The sequence below is a fragment of the Sturnus vulgaris genome, chromosome 5 (assembly GCF_052056855.1).
Source record: "Sturnus vulgaris isolate bStuVul1 chromosome 5, bStuVul1.hap1, whole genome shotgun sequence".
NCBI classification, from domain to species: domain Eukaryota; kingdom Metazoa; phylum Chordata; class Aves; order Passeriformes; family Sturnidae; genus Sturnus; species Sturnus vulgaris.
In genome coordinates this window covers 47,791,575-47,819,383 of record NC_142247.1, presented here as the reverse complement: position 1 = coordinate 47,819,383, position 27,809 = coordinate 47,791,575, and the positions used below count along the sequence as shown (strand labels likewise).

General features: G+C 38.5%; 1 protein-coding gene across 3 annotated transcripts in view; it reads left to right on the top strand.

Annotated features, from left to right (window-relative positions):
• Nucleotides 1-27,202, top strand: part of CHRM2 (cholinergic receptor muscarinic 2) — a 92,416-nt gene extending 65,214 nt beyond the window's left edge. For all 3 annotated transcript variants that reach the window (XM_014881604.2, XM_088165680.1, XM_088165681.1), the window contains one exon: nucleotides 17,587-27,202. In XM_014881604.2, the coding sequence (XP_014737090.1) occupies nucleotides 17,626-19,023 (1,398 nt within the window). In that variant the 5' untranslated portion in view covers nucleotides 17,587-17,625 and the 3' untranslated portion in view covers nucleotides 19,024-27,202. The remainder of the gene's footprint in view (nucleotides 1-17,586) is intronic.
• The last annotated feature ends 607 nt before the right edge of the window (nucleotides 27,203-27,809 follow it).

Below are 27,809 nucleotides of genomic sequence, written 5' to 3'. Positions count from 1 at the left end.
GGAAAAGTCCAGTTTTCCTCTGGAATCCAGTGGGAAAAGGCTGCCTTGGTCTTCTCCATTTTTATCTAGCTAAGAAAGGCTTGGTTCCTCCCCCTGGCTGGAGCATCTCCCAGTGGGATGATGTAATCTTATCAGTCATACAGTGGGACTCAATGGCCCATTAACAGACGATATCTTCCTGGAGGAAGGATGGGTTGTGGAAAAGATAGAGATGACTGTCCACCTGGATGTATCAGATGGCCCATTAGCAGAGAATATCTCCCACAGAGATAAGGATCACTGTCCCAGCTGATTTCAACAGATGGTGATAAAATACATACTTTTGGTCACATCTTGTATTGCAACCTAAGACACAAATGTGGGGGAATTCAACATGGTTTGCTGTTATTTGTTTGTTCCTTTGTCTTCTTCACTTAAAGCACAAGACCTGAGTAAATATGTTGATGACTTATGTCTATTTTATTTTGTTCAGAAAAAAAACTTGTCCATGACAGTCCTATAATTTCCTTCTTCTCCTCCTGCTTCTACTATGATGACCTTGTCTTTGTCAGGGCTCCCTCCAACTCATCCCATCCCATGACATCCTAGTAGCTCTTCTCCCTCAGAGTTTTAATTTCCAGTTTATAAAGGAAACCTGTTAGCCACATCCCTTCCATAGAGTAGGTGAATGAAAAAGATGGTATTTTATTTCTCAATTGTTCTGCTGATTATCGCAATCTTCCTAAGACAGTTACTATGCTCATTTTTATGATGATTCTGCTAGTCTCTGCAATTACAAAGTCCTTTTATAACTTATGGTTCCATGCTACTTTATGAACTTATAATAGTCATATACGTGGAGATCCATTTGTACCTAAACAGGACGGGTGAATTGTAGCTGGTATTTAAAAGTCAGGGAGCACTGTCCAATAAATAGACCTGGAAAACCAGCCTGCAAAGCAGAGAGTATCTACAGCTCCAGAATATCAGAAGCTCATTAGGTTCCAAATCTGAACCCAACAGATTTTTTTTTATTTTTTTTTTACAGAATTTTTACAAAATATATATGCCAATAACCTAGCAACAGTCACAGCCCCAGATAGTTTTGCATGACTGTTTACTAAGGAGAGAAAAGAGAAATATTGTCCTTCAGAAAGAGGAAATGCTTCGTTGGGCACTCTTAACCTTACAAATGGGTACTGAAGATAGAGTTTCCTCCTAAATGATGAATAGCAAAGGTGATCCCAGGACAGTTTACAGCAGGGAAGAGCAGAATATGATTCTGGATCTAATAAAACAATGAACTAGGACTAGTCCCCAGACACCAATCATGGTTTTTTCCTATTTCACAGAGAAGTCATGAGCTTACCAAAAGCAACACAAATGTTGCCATTTTCATGCACAGGGCTTTTGATGTATTGATCTTTTTTCAGAGCAATTTACCATGAGATTTCAGGCTCTGAAATTGAAGTGTGGATTAGTAATGTAGCTTATACAGTGGAGCCCTGCTCTCAGCACTCTCTGAAGTCAGGCTTCCAGGGCCAATGCTGATGTGTGGAATTTCAAAACTCAATCCATGAACACTCTCTAATATGCTCCCAGTGACTGCTGGCTTCACGAGCAGCCTGATATTTAATTAATTTTAAACCTGCACAAAAGTAGTGTGTCTGCAGAGCAGATGATGTGAATCTAGCACAAGCAAATAATATCTGTGTATTTTTGTCATTAACAGATAGCTCTGTTAGCTACAGAGGGAGCTGAGATTAATTCTGTGACTCTCTAACCCAAACAATATTAAGGAGAGATATAAACACACTATACATTCAATGACAGGAAAAACAGATAAAGAGGAAAAAATGCAATGCAGATAAACCTTATTGAGAAATATATTAGTAAAGAATGAAAAATATAGGAAATAACAAAACTACAATAAGCATATGTATTCTATACATACATATATGGAGAAAGAGAATGCTTTGAAGGCATTATAAGCTTTTGATTTTCTATCTGTTGCAGAACAGACCCATTTTAAGGAAGCAGGAAAAAATGATTACTTGAATTGTGATTAGCTCTAACAAATTTCTGTGTTTGCTGGAATAGCTGTTGTCATTCTTGGTGCTATAACACCTTCTCAAAAAATAGGAGGACATAAGTGAAAAAAAATCTAAGGTGAAGCATTAAATTACTTGACATTTCCCATCATTAATTGTACTACCTTTGTCAGTTTGCTTATAAGTCTCAAAACAACTTCATGAACTTTCTTTCTTTCTTTTCCTTTCAAAGAAAAATTTCAAATGTCTCTTGTTACTTCTTGCAAAACCAAAACTTCTGACTCACTTACCCAAATTCACTACATAAGCTTTATTTTTATCCTGACCCTAACAAACACAGGTAGAATGAACCAATTCCTGACCACAGAAGTACAACATGCATCACAAGGTTTAGAAAGAGAAGCTAGGAAATGTATGATATTTTTCCCTCTTTTTGCTACATTATCTTTATTCTCAGCCAGAAAAAGCTGCATCACCATTTACTTTCTCTCAAACATTACCCTGTTTCCCAGTACTGAAAGAACAGGAAGTATCACAAGTCATGTGCTGCATGGTCATGAAAAATTAGCTAGAATGCTTGAAACACAAATTTCTGTTTGTGTTTGAAGTCTATGTGTATTTACATGGGAGTTAAAGTCATATTGACTCTGCTCAGCACAAGACAAATTGCATCATATTCTCACTACCTGATGTGGAGCAACAACCTCCCTTTACCTGTGAAGATTACAAAGCAGCAAGATGAGATTCTTCCAGAGAAAGTGTAAGAGTTCATCTCTCTTAATTTCTCTGCCATACCTGTATTTGAAAATAGACATGAACTGTGTTCTTATGTTCAATTATAAATAGATTCTGTGGGGGTATGGGGTATTAATTTAGTAAATCACAAGATCCAGCAAGAGTGGATAGAAAATACATTTTTCTTACTACCAGCTATAATTACATTATTTGTGAATGTCATCTTTTGGATGTTTAATCCTCTTTGAAAAGGTGATTCAATGCAAATGTGCTATCATTGAAATGCTTTTGGTGGGGCTAAGGAGAAAGCACACTATCCCTGAAATTACAAGGTCTGAGATCTACATACCTTTCACAGTTAGAAAGAGAAAAAATGCCTATGTCAGTGGCATGGTGGGTTGGATAGCATTTGTTTAGGATGACCAGAATCATTATCAGTGGATACAAAACTATGAAAGATCTCTATAAAGAAAAATTGCATTTTAAATGCTCATTTGCAAAGTAGCAAATATACAGAAGCAGATAATTATATTTAAAGGACATTTTCCAACCATAAAATTAGAAAGATTAAGAGGTAAACATTAGCTTGACTGTAAATCCCTCCACTATATCTTTGTACAAATAAGTGTCTTCATTTTAATTATTTGGTGTTGTTCAGTGCCTCGAACGTTCAATGGGATTGCATTGCATATCACAAAAGATCAAGAGCAGAGCAACAAACAGCTCCAAACTAATTAAGAATTAAAAAAAAAAAACCTAATCCTACTTTAATGCAGTTTTGTACATAGTAAAAAAAATCTCAAACCCAAACAAAAAAACACTTTAGAAATTTCATGAAAGACATTCAGGACTTTATATATGTGGACGGCATTGATTTTATAGATAACATGTTTAAAGCCTTAAAAAGTATTGAATTTAGAACTGAATCTCATTTACACTAAGAAATGAGAAAATGTCATGTTAGTGATTTGCCTACAGCTTGAAAGGGCACCACCATCCCTCAGGGATTTTTGTGTTTACTCTGTGACTGGGTCTTTAGCATGTGCTACTGCTGAAAGGCCTAAAATGAAAAACTGAGGGTAACTATCTTGGACATCAGTCCAAGGAGCCTGTTTAGAGAATGGAAAGTGATATGCCTCCTCTTTGACAAGCCCACTCTAAGATGAAAGCATCTGGATTGGGATCACACAGCTGTTTTCTTCCTCACTGCCAGGGTTTTTTAGTAGTTTTTGTAAAGTAAGATGGGAAAAATAACCCTCTGAGAAACAGTTATACCAAAACATCTTAAGCCTGTTATATCATGAACAGAAAAAAAGGGACAACCAGACAATCTTTTTCTTTTTTTTTTCTTTTCCTTTTTTTCCCTCCAAACATTTTCTTTCAGCTGTCCCTTTGAAGTCACAGGCTTATAGCATGAGTGACTGAGAGGAAGGAGCTGTGAAATGCGCCTTAGAGCCACAGATTTCTCAACGAGTATCACAAGGCATGTACGACTGGGGAGCATGACATCTGCAAATCAGCGTGGCTTTTTCCAGCCTCAGACTCTGAGAGCTGCAGAGAGCCATGAATTTCAGCAGGGGAAAATCACCTCCCATCTTCATTCCACCTTCCCACCGGGTTATCTCACTTCCATTCTGGGCAGTGATGGTATTGGTGTGACCAGCTTATGAGGAAATAATTCAGCATACTCATACAATCTGTATATAATAGAATTGTTTATCATATACACATAAATTAGGTAATGTTACCATCTTCTGTTCCCCTTGGTCCTGCTTTTGCTCTGTGACTACTAGATACTTTTCATTGTTAAAAGGTTGCCCCTTCAAATTACCTTCACCACAGATTGCTCTTGATGCTTCCTGAAAACAATCCCTGCTCAGAGGGGTCTGATTCCCTTTATGGCCTAACACACAGATTGGCAGAATACTCGAGTATTCATGTTTAGTTACATCTCCTGATTCTCTAGTCACAGGTCATCTGCATTTCCCATCCAAAACAATTTACATTACTTTTCTTACATAAAGGATATTGCAAAAAGATTCTCTGCCCACTGACAATTCTTAAAGAGGGAGCAAAATTGTCTCTCATGATTTTGGAACAGTCAGTAATGATGTGCCAGTTTCTTACAAACTTCAGAGCAAAGCTCTGTTGAACGTTAGCACTACTTCTACAGGTTGTCTGCTAAAGACAGTGATCAACCTCACCCAATATTTGTTTTCTGTGGGAGGGCAAGAACCAGAGTGTGCCATCACAGCATTGCTTCCTGCTACACCCCTCAGGAGGTTTATTTGAGACTGCATGAATCTCTTTGGTCTTTCTGCAGTTTAAAGTGATCAGAGTAATAGGATCTGAATACTTCCAGCAAAACCAATATTGTTAGACCAGGAGATGAGAAAAGAAACTCAGTGGTAGCCTAAGGAAAAATGACAGCCAGAAGACGGATGTGACCAGCAGACAGCTGATGAACAAGCTAAGAAGGACCAGAGAGGCTGAAGGGGGAGCAGGTGTTGCATTAGGCAGTGAGGAAAAATGAAAAGGGAAATGGATGAATGAGAAGAGTGATGTAGGTCTGTCCCAGACCGATAGGCTGCAGATCAGGTCCTAATGCAAAGCTGCTACAAATATCTGAGGAGAAAATGTCACTGCTATGGAGAGGAGATAATGAGGCAGCACGTAGTAATACAGTCAAGAGCAGAGGAAAAAACCCACCAAAACAACTGAAATTCCCAAGATGTCACCTCATGGAGAGCTGTGCCTCTGCCTGTTCAGCTGACACAGAAGGGATGTGATGCACTGGATACCTTACTCCAGGGGTCTCCCAAGTTCAGTCAGTTTCCCTTTTCTGTTCTCTTTATGTAGTTTCTTTGTGTTTTTGAGCCTTTTACTCATCCCCAGAGATGACAAGGAGAAATACAGAAATCCTTTGATAACTCACATTTTTACCTGGAGATAAAAAAATCTGAAACTCACTTGTTCATCAGAATCCCATAAAGGCAGACCCTTTGTGGAAATGATTCTTAGTAATCCCAGACTCAAGGTCATGGCTTTGCTGCAGAACTAGCAAGAAAATAATGATAGGAAAAGGAGGAAATAGGTTCCTGTTCCCGACCTAGATAATAGCCCACAAAACAACAAAAGCAATATACTGGAGAAAAAATTATATCTATACAAATATTTAATACACTGGAATTTCTGATTATGAAAGAAGATTATAACTTTTTAAAAAATAATTTCTATCCTCTTTCTTGAAGAGGTTACAGAGGAGGCTGAGTCTCAGTGAATGGCAGTTTATTTAAGAACTTAAATGTCTGAATGACAATCGAGGTAAGATTTTCAGAACTTCAAGCCACTTCAGTTTACACAATAGTGTTCAAAGTGCAAGGCTTGAAGAAATGTTACCCTATCTCTCTGTGGGCTGTCATAGCATAATACAGACAGGTACTGAAACTAGGGTCGGTGAGGAATTTCTACTGAAAACAGGCATTAAGGGGTGACAATTTGAAGAGCACATGTGAATGCTCTTGCAGAACTCTTTCTCTTGCAGTCACATTTCTTCCTTTCTTCTAGTCAACTTCTTTCTTATTCTTGCATCAGTCTTGTTCCTATTTTTTTCTCTCACATTCACCCCATTTATTATTTTCTCTTGCCCCACATATCCTTGTATGTCTTTCTCTAGGTATGTTCTTGTGCTCTTCAAATAGGTTTGTGCTGTGTTGCATTTTGCAAAGCAGCAACCACTGCCGAGTCGTTCTGCTGCTCTTGCATGGCACAGTGGGAGAGGAGAGATTTAATCTCCAACATGACACTTCAGGGACACAGCAGATTGGGAGAGGAGATTGTTCCCTAGGTATGCTGCTAGATACTATTCCTTTCTAGATTTAATTTTACTTCCCATAAGTTTGCTTTACCATGAAGTCCCAATTTAAAGACTTGATATGTAAAGATAGATTTAGGTTCGGAGAAGTAGACCACTGCAGAAGAATAGGGTAAAGCAAGACCTCAGAAAATTAAATATATTAGTCAGTAATCTTTTTGTCCTTAGACATGTTTGCTGTGGAAAGGTGGTCTGAGATATAGAAGCAGAAACAGGAAACTTGCAGACAGTAACAGATAAATCTGCCAAAGAAAGGCAGAGAGTAATGCACAGCATAATTGTGGAATTTCAGGACTGTAAAAAAAGTTTGAGATCCTCAACACCACAAATGGGAGAAGAACTTACTTAATCAACAAGTCATTATACCAATAGTTGTGCTGAAGCTGACATGGTGCTTCTGCCACAATGTAAAAGAGGTTCCCATGTGGTAAAATACAATGGCATGGTTTCTAAATTTCAAAATCAACCTCTTTCTCGCTTTTAATTAAAAATTCATTTTTGACATAGAATGGAATGTGAGGGACATCAAATACATTAGTCACTCTGTGGAAATTTTGTATCATACAGACTTCATTGCTAAAGTAACAAAGTGAGTTTGTGAAGTTTGCAGACCGGTGCACACAGTAATAGCCTGCTCTTCTCCATCCTATGCTAGTTAATGCTCCTCCGGCTTTTAATATTTTTGGCTTCAAATAATTCAGTTTATTCCTTCTTAAACCCTACATTTCAAATGTTCCCATTATTTTGTTTTGATCAATATTCAAGAGTGGTCAGAATCTGATGCAAACAGACTTTACAATGTTTCTTTAAAAACCAAAATGGGCAGAGAGCTTGTTTGCTTATGATTTTTAATCTACCTGGCCTAGTGATGATGAATATAATTTTTACAGAAGGTACATGGTCAGAGACAAGTCCCTCAGTTTCCTGTTATTAAGTTAAGCTTGCTAAACATTACATTATTTTTTAACAGAGGATTCTGTTAAAGGCATGGTGAATTAATGCAAAGCTATGGTATTTTACCTTGCTTTGGGGGGTTGATCTCCTTTTCCCCCTGTCCCTAGGGCCTAGTCAACAGTTCTTAACATAACAATGGGGAAAATTCCACAGAGGGAAAAAGGGAAAAACCCGAGATATCTGGGGGCAGGTAAAGGAGAGGTGGGGGAGCTGCTCGCTCTGTCTCTCGCTCGTGGAGTCGGAGGAAAGACGGTCGGTGCTGCTGTCTACCACCCCCAGCTATCCCAATGCCAGGAACCACGTTCTCTGCAGTCAGACACCGCACTGCTGCCTTCCCGCTTTCCATCTGCCACCCCCGGGCACCCTGCCAAGCACCACGACCGACACGGGGAGCAGAGAAGTCTCGCCCCCATTCCTGTCCCACCTGGGACGCCGCCACCGCCATCAGCCCAGCCCTCCCGCAGCTGTGCAGAACCGACCCTGCCCCGCGCCGGTAACTGCAGCGCAGGGAGAGGGGGTCTGCGGCCAAAACAGGACTGCAACTCGGTCACTGGTCTGTTGGTTGTTAATATAGCTGTTGTTGGTTTGGGGGTTTCTTTGTTTGTTTGTCTTGTTAGATACATTAGTAAAGAACTGTTATCCCTATCCTCATATCTTTGCCTGAGAGCCCCTTAATTTCCAAATTATAATAAATTGGAGGGAGGGAGACCAAGACACTTGCTAAGAGTAGCTGCAGTATGTTAGGACCAATATCTGCACTCATACATCGCAGACAGATTTAGATGCAGATTTGTTAAACCTGTAATGGAGTCAAAAGGCAATTAATCTGTAGCTATAGTCTATATAATTAAAGTTGGTAGCAGTCATATAATGAAACATAGCACAGTCAGAGACTTAAGGAACCTATCCTAATGCAGTAGCTATGAAAAGCTGCTAAATAAATCTCTCTTTGGTTAGGACTATGTAATCTTTGAGGTTCTCTGTTCACAAGGGGGGAGATGATCATGCACACCTACATCAAACAATCATGGTTGTTATCAACATAATTAGCTGTAGAAAACACTTCATTTGAGATTTTTTTAATGTTTTTATATGTCTTTTGTTAGGCATTGCCTCTCCATCTTTAGCAAACTTTCTCAGACTGCAGAATGAGCTTGGAAATATAGATTCTGATTTGGAAGTTTAGATATCACTGCTTTCTGGTAAAGTAAGAACCTAATTAAGTTCCTTCAGTATTTCACTATCACTGCTTCAAATGCAGCCTACAGTAATACAGGCATAAAAAGGATTTAGCTGCCCTCTCAGAAACAAGATTCAACTTCTGTTCAATATATGCTTAAATACTTGCAAAGAATGTGAGCCATTCCCTGTTATATCTGAGTCAGCATTCTTCTCTGTGCTTCTAATCTACATCTTAGGTAAGCTGCTAAGGAAGATGGAGGATGTGTAAAAATCCTCAGAATTTATGGACACAGAAGAACAGACTAGATTTTCAAGCTCTTGAAAATTTCATGTAAGACTGACCATGACGATGTTTAAAATATTTTTAAAAGCATTTGCTGAGTAAATAAATACTCAGCAAATACTTTCTAAAGCAGATTTTAGGATTAACTGATAGATCTTAGTGAGTGAATAAGAAAACCCCATGCAAAAGCCAGGTACTTACACCATTTACAACCTTGGGGAAAGGAAAGATTTTCTTTAGCTTCAGAAAGAGTCACTTTGGGCTCTCATATGTTAATATTCCTGTCAGAAGCCCTACTCTGAGTCTGTCTGAAGAACAGAGTGATAGTCTCCACGGGTTTATTCATGATCCCAAAAGGACTTTTATGACTTGGAGGGATTTGCAGACATTCACTGAAATATCACAGAATCTTTTCTGGACTCACTAGCAGACTGGTGAGTGATCCATGGGTTAATCAATTGTTCTTTGAGAGACCCTCCCTGTACCATGTTGCAGTTCTCTGGGGTTTTTTCATGACCAATATTCCTACAGGCTCTTGTAAAAAAAAATTTAAAAATTACCAAGGAAAGACTAGAAAGACTTAGGTTTGAGTTTTCATTTTTATTATTTTGTTTTGTCCAGGGGGGGTGGTTGATTGGTTGGTTGGTGGTTTGGTTTGGGGGGGGATTTTTTTTCGGTCTGCTTATATGTTTTTTAAGAGATGCATTCTTCGGGTAAAAATAAATTCTAAATTGGTTTCAGTCAGCCTTCTGATCCCTCTACTCTTTCACCAGCTTCATCACTTGTCACTCAGGCACTTTGAGTAGCTCTCATAACGTTTTTGCATTTAACAGCACAGGTGTGATAGGTGATCTGGGGATAATGAAGTACTGTGCCTCCAATTTGTGCTGGGCTGCAGAGGGACTACTTAATTCTCACCACACTCTTTCTTCAGAAGATATATCCTTGAACCTAATGATCTTCAATTCAATCTGAACAGAAACTTAAATAACTCTTCTGCTGAGGCAACCTCTCTCATGGCTGAGGATAGTTATAATTTTAGTCTGAGTTCTGGCATGAAAATTTTAACTAAAGTGCTTGAAGAAGATAGTTATAGTCAGACAAAACTTGTTTGGTTGATGGGTGTGAGGAGCTTCAGTCAACTTCCAACAACAGTGGTGCAGCACTAGGTGGAAAGGAGAAGGACTTCCTGAAATCTGTCACTTTAATGTCCCTTTTCTATCTCTCCTATAACCTCTGCCAGTAGAAATCAGTATAGGTGCACTTATAAAATGTGTATGTGATGTGAACCAGTCCCTAGATTTACCTTTTGATGACATCATCCACTCTTCCAGCCCATTTATGGCCTTCTGTGAAAAAACACTTTAAGATGGGTCATGCCCAAATTGATGACTAAATGATGGTGGTTGCAGTGAATAAACTCAGGCCTAAGCTTGTGTTTCTGTGCACTGGCTGCCCCAGTCTAACTAGATTACAGAATATTCTGATTTGGAAGGACCCACAAAGATCACCAAGTCCAGATCTTAAATAAATAGATCATCCAGGGATCAAAACCACAATTGTGGTGTTATTAGAACCATGTTCTGACTGATTGAGCTTATCTCAGGTCATATACCTCTTCATCCAGACTGCTTGCTCCAGGAATATTTAACTGTAATGGTTTCAGGTTTTCATCAAATTATATCTTTGCTCAGTAATTATAATAAGATTTAAATTGCAATAAAATGTAGGTCTCTTCTGCCTGAGAGGTAAGTAAGTTTTTAAATATTTTTAAGCCATTCTGCTGCTGGAAATTACTGTTTTATGTGGCAGCTGCTTATCTATGCCTCTAGATGGAGATACTATCCATTTAACTCAGCCCTCAAGAGAAAGCTGTGGGATGCTTCAATTTTGCATTTCATACTCCAAAGACCAACTTCTTCTTTTTTCTCTGATTTCTAGATCATAAATTTATTTTGATCTCAGCAAATAGACATATTTCACAATTTACCTGGAAAAAAAACCAACCCATAAAAAATGCTCTTCTCTTCTATCTTTCAAGAGCATCCCTTACTATTTACTTTGCCTGAAGTGTAATGCTGAAACCCTCTGCTTTACAATTGCCATTCTGAAAATTCCCTCTACTGTGTAAGCACTTCTGACAAGATGGGGTATGCAGGATTACAGGTGGAACTCAGAAGGAATGATATGGACCATTTCATTCAGTCACTTTTATCACATGGATAAATGTCATGGTTCCACAAGAACAGAGAGGAAAATCTTCCATAACTTCACCATGAGAACTGGTCATTTTCTCACTAGTTTTGAACCAAGGATTTTTATGATAATCCTGGCAAGAATAAGGAGGCATGTGAGGGAAAGTATCTTCTCTGGTCCAGGAGGTAAAAATTCTTTTTCGTGCATCAAAGCCAGTTAGATTGAACCATGCCTATTAAGCATATTTTTCAGATTTGCCCAGTGCAGTAGGATGCAGAGTTTAACTTGTAATGGTATCAGTTGCCCAAAGACAGAATGCAAATTCTCTCTTGATTACACAGGTCCTGAAAAACAAAAACAAGTCTGCAGCCAAGCCTATACTGACAGAAACATAATATTTCATGTGCCTTAGTACCAATGGGTGACTATCATAACAATAGCAATAGTAATAACAATACTAATATATTACAAATATTTTGTTATCCAGATCTTTGAGGAAAAAATACCTTTTTAATTATTATTATTTATTTCCTGAAACTAGAGAGATTATTGTTTGGGTTTCTTTTTTTGCTATACTATCTGTACTTCTACTTGTATGATATTTAATACCAACAAGTTGGGCTCATTACACTATTTTACTTCTATATAGTTTTTCTATATTTCCTTCTATACAGTTTTAGACTGCAAGAGCAGCAGTGTGCAAGATGTAGTTAACAGCTTTACAAATCCTCAGACCCTAACGTGCCCTGAGGCAGCAGTTTTGGTGCCAGCATTGACACCTACTCATGTACAGTCCCCTGCTGCTTTTGGGGGAATATTTTCATTTCTGCTTTGTTGCAATTGTTATTTGTGGCACACTGTTGGTTTGCTTTTTTAAATATTTTTTTACTCTGATCTACTTGTTGTTTCAAGATCTGTGCAGAAATTTTTAATTTTGCCCTTGGGTATCCTTCACAATTAGATGGGAAAAAGTAGATCCAAGCAGGCCCACAGGATATCTTTTTCTGTAGGACATGTATTGATTGATATAAACAAAAGTGCATGAAAATAAAAAAAACCAGACCACACCAAGACAGTAACACTTATCAAAGATGTTTCTAGTTTCAAAAGGATGGCAGAAGCTAATCCATGTGGTGAAGATTTTAGTCTTGGGTATTTTCTGAAATGTATTTTTACCAAAAATCCAGACTATATCTATATTCTCTCTTAAAGTCTGCCATAAATTCTGGGTAACAGGCCTAGGGTATTTATCATAGATTAAGGGATTTTGTTTATCTCATTTTGTTTTCACACTGTGAGTTTAAAATGGCGCCAGGAAGAAATTTAGAATCAATTCAGCTCAGGATAAAAATCAGTTCAGGACAAAAACCATTCCATTATTGCTACAGCAAACATCAAATCCATTTTAAATAGGTTTGGGCTGAAGAGGAACTAGATCAAAAAAAGAAAATTAAGTGTATTTCCTTCTGCTTGTGACAGATGCTTAGATGTGCACTCAGAATGGCAATGTGCATACATTCTTGGGTAATTTTTTAAAAATCACAAGTATAACTTTCAGGTGCTGATCATTTGTTGCCTTCTTCCTGTCTTGACCCTTATATGGTTTCAGAGAATTCAAAGACATTAAATCCTTACCAAATTAAACTTGCCAATATGCACAATACAGAAGAAGGATTTGTCTAACAAACTTTGACAAGCATGATGCATCAGCCTTTTTTTTTCAATATACCAAACATTTCTGTAGTCTTTTTCTGTGATAGATATTGGAGATATATTTGAAATTTAAAATTACATGTTTGCTACAAGATTTGCCTGCACCAAATGGATGTTTTCCTGTCAGGGTAAGTGCAAAGCACAACTCAGCAGGATGCAATGCTTAAGTATGCCCCAGCTCTGCCCTAAACTGTTGCCCAGTCAACAGAAGGGAATGATTGTCAGTACTATGAGCTCTTTAGAGAGAAAAGCTACTGCACTGGAAACGTGTCCCAAGTACATATCAAATATCAAATAATGAATCATTATGTGGGTTTCTTGGCTTTGGACATTTTCTGTGCAGTGATTATGGTGTTTCCACTCCAAAAAGTCATATATATTTTGAAAAATATTTCAGAAAATTATTTTGGTTGCTTTTCAGGTCACAAGAGACATTAATTTCCTTTTCTGTTTAGCAAGAATGCACTTAGTATAGAAGGATAAATTATGGTAGCCCATGGGAGTCAGTGCCATATTGTGCAACTCACACAAACACCCATGGGCTTGTAGAGGAGAGCTCTGTTCAAGAATAAGATCTGGTATTTCTCACACAGGAAGCTCATTTTACCTTAAAATGCCTCTGCCCTGTAGGTCTGCCTGATGAATAACATCTGCTCCCAGATCCGCTGTCTCTCCAGCAGGAGAGATGAGCTCTGTGGCAAGGCAAAAACAAAAGAAGTCCACAGGCAGTCCTGGACTGAGGCAGAAGCGGCCACAATGAGAAACAGAACCCTCTCTGTGCACCTGATTCCAACCTTACTGGAGTCAACAGGAAGGAACCCAGAAGATTGCAGGGGCTCTTGGTTTAGGAAATGGGAACACCCCTGCCTCTGCAAGTATGATTTTAGTACTCTGAGCAGTGACAATATATGTCAGTGGAAATGAGATGTGTCTCTCCAGCCCTACACCCTCTCATCAACATACACAGCTGTCAGGGTTTTGGTTTAACCAGGCAGAAATACTAATTTTCTGTAGTGGTTTTGGTTTGCTAATTTGAAATTTTCTTGTTGTGAGATAGGATTAGGAGAAGGGCAAAACAGGCCCAACTTTAAATGGTAAAAAGAAAAACTTTATTACTAGAAACTATAAGAAAAAAGAATAAAATGGAACTCCGAATAACACTTTTAGAATGCTCCTCGTCCTCCTACACATTTCTTTCACACTGACAACATACAGAAAACCAGTCAATTTTCCATCTTTTGAAAAAGTCAGAGTCTTTTACTAATTCACTTGGGAGAGGAGACTTCTCTTTTCAGTCTATGGAGGTTTCTCCACAAGAAACAATTTTCTCGTGGTCTTGATGTTACAGTGATCAGCCACCCGGAAGAATGGAAATTTGATTACTTATAAAAATCCCTTCCTCGAGTAACAGTTTCCCTACAACCATTATTGAGGTCCATAATATCAATTTATGGGGCACACTTGAAGGATTATAACAATTTAAACAAAAGCTTTTCTCATCTTTGAAAAACAGAGCTGCTTCTTCCTCTTCTTCCTCTTCTTCCTCTTCTTCCTCTTCTTCCTCTTCTTCCTCTTCTTCCTCTTCTTCCTCTTCTTCTTTCTTCCTCCTCCTTCTCGAGGAAGAGCAGGAGTTTTTATCTTTACATGTGTTTCACAACGACGCATAAATTTTCTCACTGGTGTAACAATGTGTCAATATTAAAAATCCGACTCTGATTAGTCCTTGTCAGGTACAAGGGAGGCTGCCCAGGTCTCAGCAGGTAAAAATTTCAGAAAATCTTTACAAATCACCACAACAGCAAGATACACTTCACTTTACAATCACACTGATGCAGGCAAAGGAAGTTTTTACTGGAGCTGGCAACTGCAGATGTTTCCCTGTACCTCAGAAAGCTGTAACTGCCCATGCAATTTGCAGTCCTGAGCTAGCTGCCTTCCTAAGGGCTGCAAAGTTTTGTGCAAAAAGAGACCATTGAGAAAGGGACTCCTTTGCTCTGCTTCCTTTCATATTAGCACAATGAAATCCTCTTCCTAGCAAGTAATATTAGCTTTTAGCTTTCATCCATCTCCTTGCATCCCATAGATTCTCATAAAATCAAGGGAATTGTTATCGAATTACCTATATTTCCAGTGAAAGTGGGTAAAAATTTCACTTGAAAAGACCCAGGAATAAAATTAGCTGAGACATGGTAATTTGGTTTCACAAGTTCAAGTTTTTAAAACTAATTTTGTTTTTCAGTGGAATGAAAACAGAACTTCTGAACAGTTTTTCAAAAATATATTTTAGAGAAACACTTGTTTCCTTATAACAAAGCACAATTTTTTCATCTCTGATCCACTCTCACGCATTTCCATTTTGCTCCAACTTTCTGTCATCAGAGGTAGATGCAGAACCCTGGCTCACAAACCCTCTTTTGCTGATTTTTTTTTTTAAATTCTGCTCTTTTTTTAATCAATACATCTCTATGCATGATGTTGTCTCTTCACTAAGAATGCATTCTCTTAAGAAAGTTCATAAGTCTTAGCTTGTCCAAAAAAGTGATGTCTTACATATCTAACTGGATAACCAGCTGCTCACCTCTGAAGCTTTGGGAGAAAAATAGACTGGGAATTGTTGAAATGACAGTCCTATATATTAAAGGTGTCCCTTCGATGTTTTTGCACAGAGTAGAAATTCTGCTGCATTCCACTCAGCCTGCACTCCTCTGACTGCACGAACCACATACTTAACTAAAGCATTCCTCTTCCTCAATTTGTTATCTTGAACCTGATCCCAAGGATTTTAGGGATGTACTTTTAAATAGATAGCAATAAAAAAATGTCTGTCGAGCCTTATGGTGCTGTATGTATTCATGTATTTACTTCAATATAGAATTGGTAAATAAATTTTAGCTGTTTTTGACAGCAAAGGCAAATGCATGAGCCCCACCCTCTGCCAGTTGTATTTCTTTAAGTATAAACAAAGTTGCCTCAGAGAGAAAACCTTTTACCCTGGTATAGCATTTTGACTTTTCCATGGAGACAGACTTGCTTATTTTTCCGAGAGGTCAGAAGGGATTTTGCTGTTGTGCTGACATTTTGCATCATCTTCTTTCTTTTGCATCTGGGAAAAAAAAAGAAAGGCACAGTTCTGAAATGACAGTTAAAATGCATTGCTCCTTTGAAGTGACGTGGACTGCATATGTCTGTGCATCAGCAGAGTCAGAGGGACCAGAGTAGAATTTTCCAATCCCTGGTGTATAGAGGAGCCATACATAGATAATTTTTTGTTTTCCTTTGATTGCACCACCACGTTTAGAGACTCTTTCTTAAAGAAGTGATGCGTTATGTGTGGGGGAGCAAAAAGCAGAATATTAATTAGAAAAAAACCGTAACTTTCCTGTTACATCCAGCCTTCATGCTTCAATAATCCCTTGAGCGTAGCTCATACATAATGAGCACTCAGAGATGGGCTGTACAATTCCAGTGCATTCTGTTGACTTCCAGGGGATTTAAAAAAAAATAGAATATATCCTGAAGGCAAAAGCATGCCCTGTTTTCTTTGTCTTCTGTCAAATGTGTATCACTAGCAATTTAATTACTATTTATTGAGCACTGCCAGTAAAGTATACAGGGCACAAAAAGAATTGCTATGTGGAAACAGAACTGATTTTTATGTTTCTTTACTTAGCATTACCCTGCTATCCATTTCAGATCTTTTGTTGTAGCTTAATGTGATACAGATTAAAAATATTGTGGTGTGAAAAATAAGGGGGAAACCATCAAAAGATAATATCATAATAAAAAAAAAACCAAAACAACAAAAAAACCCCAAACAACAATGCTTTATTCAGGTACAAATATTCAAAAGTAAATAAAAATAACTAATCTTACTGAAATTGAAAAAAATATAAATTAAATATGTATGCATCTAACTAGATAGCCAAATGTTCAACTCAGATGAGTTTACTAACTCTGTTAACTTCAACAGACCCACCTTCTTTTGTTTATTGACAGACTAATTAGTTTGATGCAGTGCAAAAATCTTTGTATGTGTTGCCTAAATAAAGGAACTGCAGGGTAAGAAAACTGGGGGGGACATATGATAAACCGCATTCCATAAACCTCACAGAACCATGCCCAGGTGGAAAATGAACAAAAGACAGAAACAGACACCTCCTTCTCATGACCTCCTTCACAGTAGATTACAGCTTCACTTTGGGTTATAAGAATGTTACACACTCTAGTCTGGACTTTTTATTTAGAATAGGGTTTGAAATGAGCAAAGTGAACTATTTTGTTAGTAAGAAAGAAAACAATATGCAGGCTCAGTTCCAAAATATTCAAGTCAATATTAGTTTTAAAAAATAACAAGGAGAAAAATGCATCTGAGAACTTAAAATTTTAGTTTTGGTTCCAAATGTGTGCCTATCTCATATATTTAGAGCTAGTCTGTTGTTCTGCTATTCCTAAACTGTACACTGTAAGGTGTTTCCTTCAGACAAAGGTGACTGGTTTTTCCTGAATACATCTTCTAGCTTTAAACTTTTGCCAGGTCGTTTTTTTTGGGGATCCATTCCTTAAAGACAAAGGCCAAAGGCACTAACTTCCTGATGGTATCTGTTTTCTTTTCTCTACAGGTTTAAGTCGTAACTGGGCATCTTGTTATCAGAAGCAGAATGAATAACTCAACATATATAAACTCCTCCACTGAAAATGTGATGGCCTTGGAGAGCCCCTATAAAACTGTTGAGGTGGTGTTCATCGTCCTGGTGGCAGGGTCTCTCAGTCTAGTTACCATAATTGGGAACATCCTAGTCATGGTGTCAATCAAGGTCAACAGGCACCTCCAGACTGTCAACAATTATTTCCTGTTCAGCCTGGCCTGCGCTGACTTGATCATCGGCATCTTTTCCATGAACCTGTACACCCTCTACACTGTGATAGGCTACTGGCCCTTGGGGCCTGTGGTGTGTGACCTCTGGCTGGCTCTTGACTATGTGGTCAGCAATGCTTCTGTAATGAACCTGCTCATTATTAGCTTTGACAGGTACTTCTGTGTCACCAAGCCTCTGACGTACCCCGTGAAGCGGACCACGAAGATGGCCGGCATTATGATCGCAGCTGCCTGGGTGCTGTCCTTCATCCTCTGGGCCCCTGCAATTCTTTTCTGGCAATTCATTGTTGGAGGAAGGACTGTTCCAGATGGGGATTGCTACATCCAGTTTTTTTCCAACCCTGCTGTCACTTTTGGCACTGCCATTGCAGCCTTCTATTTGCCTGTTATCATCATGACTGTCCTTTACTGGCAAATCTCTCGAGCCAGTAAGAGTCGGATAAAGAAAGGAAAAAAGGAAGCCACCCAAAACGAAGAAACAGTTTCCCCCAGCCTTGCCCAAGGTAAAATAGTGAAACCAAACAATAACAATATCCCAACCAGCGGAGATGGGCAGGAGCACAGCAAAATTCAAAATGGAAAAACCAGTGAAGATACTGTGACCAATAACTGTGTTCAAGGGGAAAAGGAGAGCTCCAATGACTCCACCTCCATCAGTGTGGTCGCTTCCAACTTGAAAGAGGATGAAGGTACCAAAGATGCCAGACAAGCTTCTGCCTCCCAAGACCATGTCAAAGCAGAGAACTCCAAGCTGACATGCATCAGGATAGTCACCAAGTCCCAAAAGGGGGACTGCTGTGCCCCTACCAACACTACTGTGGAGATTGTAGGCACAAACGGAGAGGAGAAGCAGAACAGTGTAGCCCGGAAAATTGTCAAGATGACAAAGCAGCCAGCCAAAAAGAAACCACCCCCTTCTAGAGAGAAAAAAGTTACGAGGACGATTTTGGCCATCCTCCTGGCCTTCATCATCACCTGGACCCCATACAATGTGATGGTGCTCATCAACAGTTTCTGCACATCCTGCATCCCTACCACTGTATGGACCATAGGCTACTGGCTCTGTTACATCAACAGCACCATCAACCCTGCCTGCTATGCGCTCTGCAATGCCACTTTCAAGAAGACCTTTAAGCACCTTCTTATGTGTCATTACAAGAACATAGGAGCTACAAGGTAAAAAGAATAATGAAAATAATTATGGAAAGGGTGAAGAAGTTCCAAATTAAATTTAAAAAACCCTCAATGCTGTAGCACTTTATGCTCTTCTATGGAGTGTACAATCCAGGATGTTAGTGGAAATATTGATAAGAGGCATCAGTTGTACCCCTGAGGACTACACGTTAAAACATTTTTTTAATAAATGAAATTAAATCTTTAGGACACAGGGATGTTTGAGAAATCATTCCAGTATATGGACTGGAAGCACAGTTCCTTTCTTTCTGAACGTATTCTGCAAAAGGGCTTTAAAGTCTATGATTTTTGGTCACTCTGTGTAAAATACTTGTTCTTTCATTCTCTTTTTCTTGTTATTTCCTGTGTGTGTTTATTACATTTTCATCTAGGTTAAAAAAACACCAAATTTTAATAAATGTGTGTGTGGAAGAGGCATAGGAGTTTGGAAGGTCATTGCATAATCCAAATCAATCATGGCAGAAATTTTCTAAAGCTCAAACTTGTCTAAAGCTGTTTTGCCACTGTCATGTAAGAAGCTTAATGTTAGGTAAATCATGATGGAAGTTTTTTATGTTGTTTATGACACCACCATTTCCAAAACCACATTAGTTCTGAAAGTGTACTTATGTGCAACATGTAATCATTGTATATCTTTTCAAGTCTGCCCCCTCCCAGGGGCTTTTGTTCCTCAAAGTACTTCATTATGACAAGGTCAAAGTGAAAAGATGTGGTCTCATCCAGATTGCTACATGCCAAGACTTCTTCAGCATCCATGTAAACCAAAGCTTTTAAGACGACTTTGTTCACTTTGTTCATCACATAGCATCAACCTGTGGATTTGCCTTTTACCTTCATCAGCCTGTTCTTCCCTTCTGTACCTTACTTGTCCAGGGCAAGACTGAATATCAAAAGAAGCTGTAAATTTAAAGGTCTCATCCAGTCAGCCACCATGGTGGCCAATCAAAGGGTCTCAGCTGAAGAATAGAAACAAGATTATTACAAGGAAAATGAAAGGCTACATCCACTTAAAGTTGGATGTACAGATGAAGAAGTATATTGAGGCTTCACAGAATGAATAGTTAATATTAAATGACCATGCTCTTGACCTGTCAAAAGATGATTCTATGATTAATTTATTGAGGAAAACAATAAGATATACTGACATACCCACCTGGATCAAAGTCTGCTAAGCCCTTAGTGTGAAACTGGTGTCCTTTCTGGGTGAATCCTGGACAAGATGTTTGCTTTCTGGGAAAGATATTGGTCACATTGTCTTGTACTACCTGAGAGCCATATTTTGACTGTAAGCCGAGGGGTAACACTAATAAAAAGGCAGAGAGAAAAACTGTGATTATAGAAAACCAGATATTGAAATAGTCTCGATGAGAGTCTGGCAAGGGTTAAGCTCAAATGTTTTTTGCTGCTCTAGACTAGGTGAAATTTTGATTATTTCTGCCTGACAAAGAATTTATTATTCCAATATTTGATATTTGCTGTAGCAAAACTAAACATTTTGTGGACAGGGTATCAGATTACTGAAAACAGAGATTGTCTGTGAGTTATGCATATTTTATTTACTTCCTTCTTAGTATCTCTAACTTCCAGGTCCTAACAATGGTACATTTATATATTTTGTTACCCAAAAAGAGTATAGACAGTGTCCTGAGGGTCTCTCTTTGAGTGAAATCCGCCCACCAAACAGGACACATATTCATTCTGTTATTTCATGCTACAACTTTAGAGCATTCCGAAATGCACCTCAAAATAGCAGATTACTATTACTGAGATTACTGAGACATTAGTCTTGAAGAATTAAGTTTTACATTTGACAAGCTTATTGGAACACAGTGTCAAAGCAGTTTGGTATCATGACAATTTTCATGTTTTGTAGTAAAAGCTCCCAGCAGAAAGTGAAAATAAGGAGGATTAAACTGCAGTAAATTAAGGCCACATTAAACTCCATATTAATGTGTCTTAATATGAAGTCAATCAAGTTATATCTCTAGTGATTTCATCCTTGTATAACTGTCTCTATACAGCCAAGGATCTAATTTTGCAACCCTCTCTTGCCTTGAGTCATATCTACTATCACTGTTTTCATCTTCCTGCTTGTAAGGAAGAATAACTTAATGACAAAACTTGCCAGACTGAGCACTGTTTGCCTTTTAAAACTTCATTCACTAGGTTTATCTTGACAGGTCAAAGGAAAGACTTACACATTCCTAGGTTGCTCATTCTATTACAGTGTTTAAAAAATCAGATAAAAACCCAAGAAAAAAATCAAATACATTCAATTTCTAAATATGACTTCTTTAGAAAAGTTTCATAAGAGAAACACACCTGCTTCTTTCTTTCAGCAAGTTCTGTGGGTATCAATAGAACAGGTACTCTAAACTGGGAAATAATGGTTTGTACAGCCATACTTAATCTTTTAATTCTGGTTTTCTGACAGGTGTGCAAATTCTTTATTCTCACATTTGAAACTATCACTTGTTCATAATGAATTAATCTAACAGCCAAGGACACGCCTACAGGTTAAAAGGCAACAGATAGATTGCAATTATACTCCATCATGTGATATGATGACACAAAATACCACAGAAAGAAAAGGATTTTGGGGCCAACATTCATGAAAAAAGCAAGCAAAGGAAAAATATCAGTTTGAAGTTTTCTAGCACTTTTCCCTTGCACCATCATAACTTTTGATCTTAAAACACAAGCTGCTCTGATTTGTGCTGTAGTATATTTAAAAGGCTTGAAGGACACACAGTTCTCTGTGTTTCCATCCTGTAATGGTTCCATGGTACATTTACATTTGCAGAAAATTAACAAGCATAAAAAATAGATGACATAGTGCACCTACGTATGGATCCACAGGCATGCAAACACAACCCTACATGGTTTATATACATGAAAAATAACCAAATAATATTCAAGCTATTGCATAGAATCTTGTCTTGTGTGCATTACCAGCTGCTGGGAGGTGCAGACCCAACACTTATTGCACTGTCTAGCACCTCCTGGAGGCAGAGAAGAGGCAGAATGTGCCCTCAGATATTGGGAATCTCTTGAGTCTTCAGCTGATTATGGCTTGTAAGACAAAAATGTGATAATGGTTCAGAAACCGCAAAGTAATTTGTTCTTGAATATCCCTTGAGCTTTCACATCTTTCCTTTGTGTTCCAAACCACGTTCACCAGCTTTCACTTCCCTTCTGAGTGATAGCTCTGCAGGATCTAGATGTCAGTCTTGAAGAGCAGCTCTCCCTGGGTAACTTCAGTTTCCCTGGCTTTCACCTGCATCCTGCGGTCCCCAAGGCTGGAGCTGCCTCATCTTGACCTTGGGCTTGGCCAGAGGATCCCAGCAGCACATCCACACCACGAGCTGCACTGGCCACTTCTGTTTCACACAGAAATCAAGCACACTGTGCAGGTGACTCATGAGAACAAAAAGAAAAAGAAAAAAAAAATCCCGAAACTGAGAACCAACAACAAAAAATTGCAGCTAGACCTTCTTGCCCCCTCCTTTTCTTCTTTGTTCATTATTTCCAGAAAGAGACAGCCCATGGGCAGTGATTTGTGTTGTCATGTGACCGCCCAACCTTCATGCTCCAGGAAGAGAACAACCACTTGGAGATGCATCAATCCAGTGGGCAACTTTTCTGAGTATTAAAGATGTCTGGGGTCAAAGAGAAAGGAAGAAAGGAACAAAGAAAAAGAAAGGAAAAGGAAAAGGAAAAAAGGAAGAAAGGAAGCTGAAATAATATTTAAAAGCGGTTTTCGAATGAGAACAAAATCTAAGAAAAACTTGTCAGCTTTCTTCCTATTTGAGATTTTCATTTGATTTATTAGGAATCACAGGATCTATTCAAAGACAGCAAAGTATTTGAACGTTGCCTGATGAAAGACAGTCCAAAGACAACAAACACATCTATATAGGTCAGATTGATTTTTCTTTCTTTCTCTTATTGTTTTTTTTCTGTACAAAAGCTCTCGGGGATGGGAGTGCTCAAGTGTACCCCAGAGATCTGTTGTTTGGCATTCACAAAACATGAAGTGCTAAATCTATCAGCCCTCTGTTTTATACTCTTCTGGTGGAGGAAAACATTCAAGTAGTGTGGCTGTGGTGAGAACAGCCCACACACTACTGAAGAAACCCTTGAAGTGCCCCAGCAGCTCCTGGCCTCCCTTCTAGGGATTGGATCAGGAGGGCAGAGACTTTTTTTTTAAATGTCCTTATGGATTTGAGTGTGTCCCTCTGTCTGTGGGACTTGCTAGCAAACTCACTGTCCCCTTCCCCACTTCTGAGTGATTTTGATCTCTGTTCTTCATTCCTGTGAATGAGACGTTCCTATGGATGAGTGAGTGCTGCCTCTGGACACAGCTCCCAGTTTCTCCTGTGGTGCTGGGGTGGCACATTTTGAATCTTTCATTTCTGCTGACAGCACCTCTCTTTGCCACTTCTGTGCCCCCAAATTAATCATGGCAGTGGCCTAGCAGGACTGAATAGGTTAAAAGCATCCTGACAGACAACTTGCTGCAAACCTGACATGAATGCATCTTGGAGGCAGGGGAGTGAGTGGAGAAGAGTGATGCTGATGTTTTTCCTCCCTCCCCTTAAAATACTTCATAAAAATCTTTATTTTTTGACAAATTGTGGTGTTTCTGGGGGCAATAATCTAAAGTTTTACAAAAGAAGGCGCAGGAAAACAAACTCTGGCCCTGTGCATGAGGGTCATTTGCTGACAGTGAGTTTGGAGTTTCAGAGTCCCAGATGACAACAGTGCAAGTGGTAGAAATTGAGAGGCTTAAAAGAAGTTAGCTTTTCTTTCACTACAGATGTTTACAAGGGTATGATTTCTACATAGTATTGCTTTTTCAGTTCCTGTGTGTCACAAAATGCTCTAGACTTTTGGGAACCTTTATTTTAAAAAATTTATAGAAAATCTTGCCTTGAAGGAACGTCAGAGATGGTCTTTAATTTGCTGTGGTCTCTTTTCTCTGTTTTTCCTCTTTTGCCACAGTTTTACCAAAAAGCTTTCCTCCTTCCTCACTTTAACAAGTGTCACCTGTGTTACAGCTACATGCTTGCAGTTTCACTTGCCTTTCAGGCACTGTGAATCCTGGTATTCAACCTCTTTAACCCCACCCAAAAACCGGCTTCCCTAGCATGCAACATCCTCCTCCACTGAAGCCCAAGCTACTGTGTGGAGTGGCAAGTTCCATTAATCTTTTCTGCATGGGTTTTAAACAGGAAATAAAACAAACCCTCACATGAAACAAGGCCAAATCAGTTCTTTTGTTCCCCAGTTTTGCTATCTCTGTTGGTGGATAATGTCAAAGAGTGAATGTGGTTGTAGTGGAATATCATGCTGCCACATGCATGGATTAATTTTTTCCTCTGTGCAACAGAAAGGCAGCCCTGCCTTTCCTTGAATCCCCTTTCATTCATGAGCTTACTGGCAGAGTATTCACTGAGAGTCCAAACCTAAGAATGTAATTATAGCAAGGCTGAGTTGAACATGAATCATTTACCAAAACCAATGCAGTTATTTCTCCCATATTTTTACTTCTTTCCTTTTGCAATGGCCTCTTTTGCTACAATGTGGAGCTAATAAATTACATGTCCTTCCAGGACTCATATTTCAGGATACTGGGTATATTTGTTAAACACATTTCATTCCAGTAATAACCAAATAAAAGAAAATAAATTCTGGTGTATTTTTGTCTTCCAAAGTTCTGCATTACCTGAAAAGTGCCATTCAGTACCTACACTTTTTTGTCTGTCCACTGTGAGTTTTTGGTTTTGTTTTTTTTTTTTTAATCATACCTGTCAAGAAGCACATAGAAACCATTTTCTGAGACATGTCCCAAAGTGCTCTGAATCTGACAGAAGCAACTCTCTGCGGTACATGAGGCAGTGTGATCACAGCCCGTGTTATAGTGCCGTTAGAAGGAAGAATTTCACTGGATGTTTAATATCTGGACTGATTCACCTGACAGCACTGGACAAAGCACAGGGGAGCAAGGTTGGTGTGTTCTTACTTGCAAAGGGACAAGCAAGTCACAGCTGGATTGCTTTTCTACTTCCCCCAGCTCATATAGGCTTCAGGGAAGAGGTAGGGATTTCTGCCCCTGTTGGAGACTCTGTCTCTCCACCTCTACTCCAAAGATAGCCCTTCCCTGAAGCACATCATGGTAGTAGTGGCAGTAATAATAATAAAAACACTAGTGGGAGCACCATGACTGCCAATCAACAGACATTCTTCTATCCTCTCCCTTATTTCTGGTGCCACTTAGCTGAGGTGGTTGGTAAGTTGGAGACTAGCAATTTGTATATATCTTTATATAGCGTGTTTTAACATGTCCAACACCATATCTTGACTGTAAAAAATAATACATTATGTGTAATACTATTAAGATAAGCTTATAATATAAATATCTCTACAATGAATGTCAAATTACGCTTCAAGCTCTATGTACGAGGAAGAACCTCATCTGTTCTTGAAGTCTTTTTTAACTTAACAATATGAAAAACTTGTTACTCCTTTATATATATATATATATATATATATATATATAATCTGCATTCTTTTCTTCAAAAGAAAATACTACTGCAAGAAAAAAGAGAATGCATTACCTGTATGTGATACCCAAAATCATGTGGTAAAACTAGGAACTGAGAATCTTACAAGTAGGGGACTGGTCAAATTTTGACGCCGTATATTTGATCTCATATAAATAAGATAAGCACAAGTTTATGGTTAGCTGTGTAAAGCTGACTCACTTAATTATATATACGTTATAGATATATATATATATTTATATATGCTGTATAGCTATACATATATTATGCACAACCTTCATACAGTGAAAGCAAAATTTGATAAAGTTATATTAACTGGGAATTTGATGTGATGTTGTGTTCCATTTGGAGGAAAAATGTCTATGTTATTCAGGAGCATTATAATTTGTTATACAAGATGAAGAAAGAAGTTATTTCATCAAAACAAGCCATGGAGGAATAAGATGATGAGAGCTGGAAACATTTTGAAGAGACAACTAAAATCACATGCAATATATGTGTATGCAATTCTGCTGAGTTGTATTCTTAGTCAAAGCATTGCATTAAACAGAGAATTATAGTAGTAAAAATGTGTTTGTATGTGGTTTCTCTATTTATTTAATCTTTCTACTGACTGAACTACTCTGTGAAATTTAATGGTGATAGATGGAGAAAAATGGTTTTCCTACGGTAGCCACAGGCTGTAAGAATATCTGTTGTAACCAGAAAAAAAATTCTAACCTTCTTTTCCTGACTTCCTTGGCAAGTGTGAATTTCAAGAGATGTCTGAAGTACAACTTCACCTGTCCTTGTTTCCTCAACATCTTTGTTCCTTCTTCAGAAAATGTCACCTTTAACCACAATGTCCCTTGAGCATTCTGACAAGGTCCTCCAATAAAACATTCCTCCAGATAGTTCTGTCATCCAAGTATTAGGAGGGAATAGGTAAGGTTCTTTTGTAGCTGTCCTGTTATATCCAAGCAAAGTAAATTTTTAACTTTGAGGGGAGATGGTACCACTAACAAACACATGTTGAGCTCCCTTTGCCTTATGAATGCAAGTCTATCTGCATGGCATGCTCAGACAGCATCTAGGAGTAAAGATAAAGAAATAAGCTGTATATTCAGTTGCTTGGGATCTCAGGACACTGTTTCACCCCCAATTCAGAAGCAGAAAAGGGTCAGAAGCAGCAAGGGGAGCCAGTGGTGGTGACTGGGGACAATGCCTACCCAGGTAAATCTAGATGTTGGAGCACAGCCAGTCTATAAGTTTGAAAAGTGATTGAAGGTGGGGTCTTTTGGGCACGGTGGGTGCATCAGCCCTTCAGAGTCAGGATAATTTTGTTCAGAATGAGAATAAGCTGTTTTAATAAAGTGGTCTATGTTGGCTTCCTTTTCCTAATTTTTCCTTTCTAAAATTTGAGGGTCTTTTCAGTTTCCACCTTTACAGGACTTTACACCTGTCTCAAACTCTCTGCCAAAGACTTTCTGCCTCTGGCATTTGCTGTACTGTTTCTTCAGCCTAAGCTCACCTTCACCTTCTCACAGTGAAAGTGAGAAAAGTCATTTTTTCACCTGCCTTTGTCTCAGAGAAATCAATAAATTGATGTGTTTGAATAGATTTGTTTACTTGTCCTATATCTAAGCCCTTTTGCACCCTGCAGAGCAGGGACTACTGACAGGCTGTAGAGTGCAAAAATTTTAAGGGGTAGACCCTGATGGTCAAAAGATTTTTTGTAAGAATCACAATAGGGACACAAACAGGTATTTGAAATCTATTTTCCCAAGGCACAACTATTTTTGCCATGCATTTCTTATTTATACATGTATTTAAGATCCACATTGCAGAAATATAAAGCTAAAGCTACCTGTAAATTCAGAGCACTGATAGTAAACTTTTGTTTGTCTTCCTATATATATTTTGAAAACGTTTTTTTCCAGTGTTTTTTCCACACAGTAGAAAAGATATGCAGATATGCCAGATTACCTGCCTGAGCCATTCACTCAGACTCACCACCAGGTTATGAGCAAAGTTACCTTTCTCTTTAAAAAAGTAGAATCACACTTAGCACAATAAAAATTACCACCTCAAGCTTCAAGTACAGTCAGTAATATTTGCAGTTAATGTAATACCTAATAATGTACATAATCTCCTCTCTGGAGAGACACCTTGAGACAATGGCCACCAGGCCAGAAATGTCTTTATTAAGTACTTCTCTTGGAGGCCA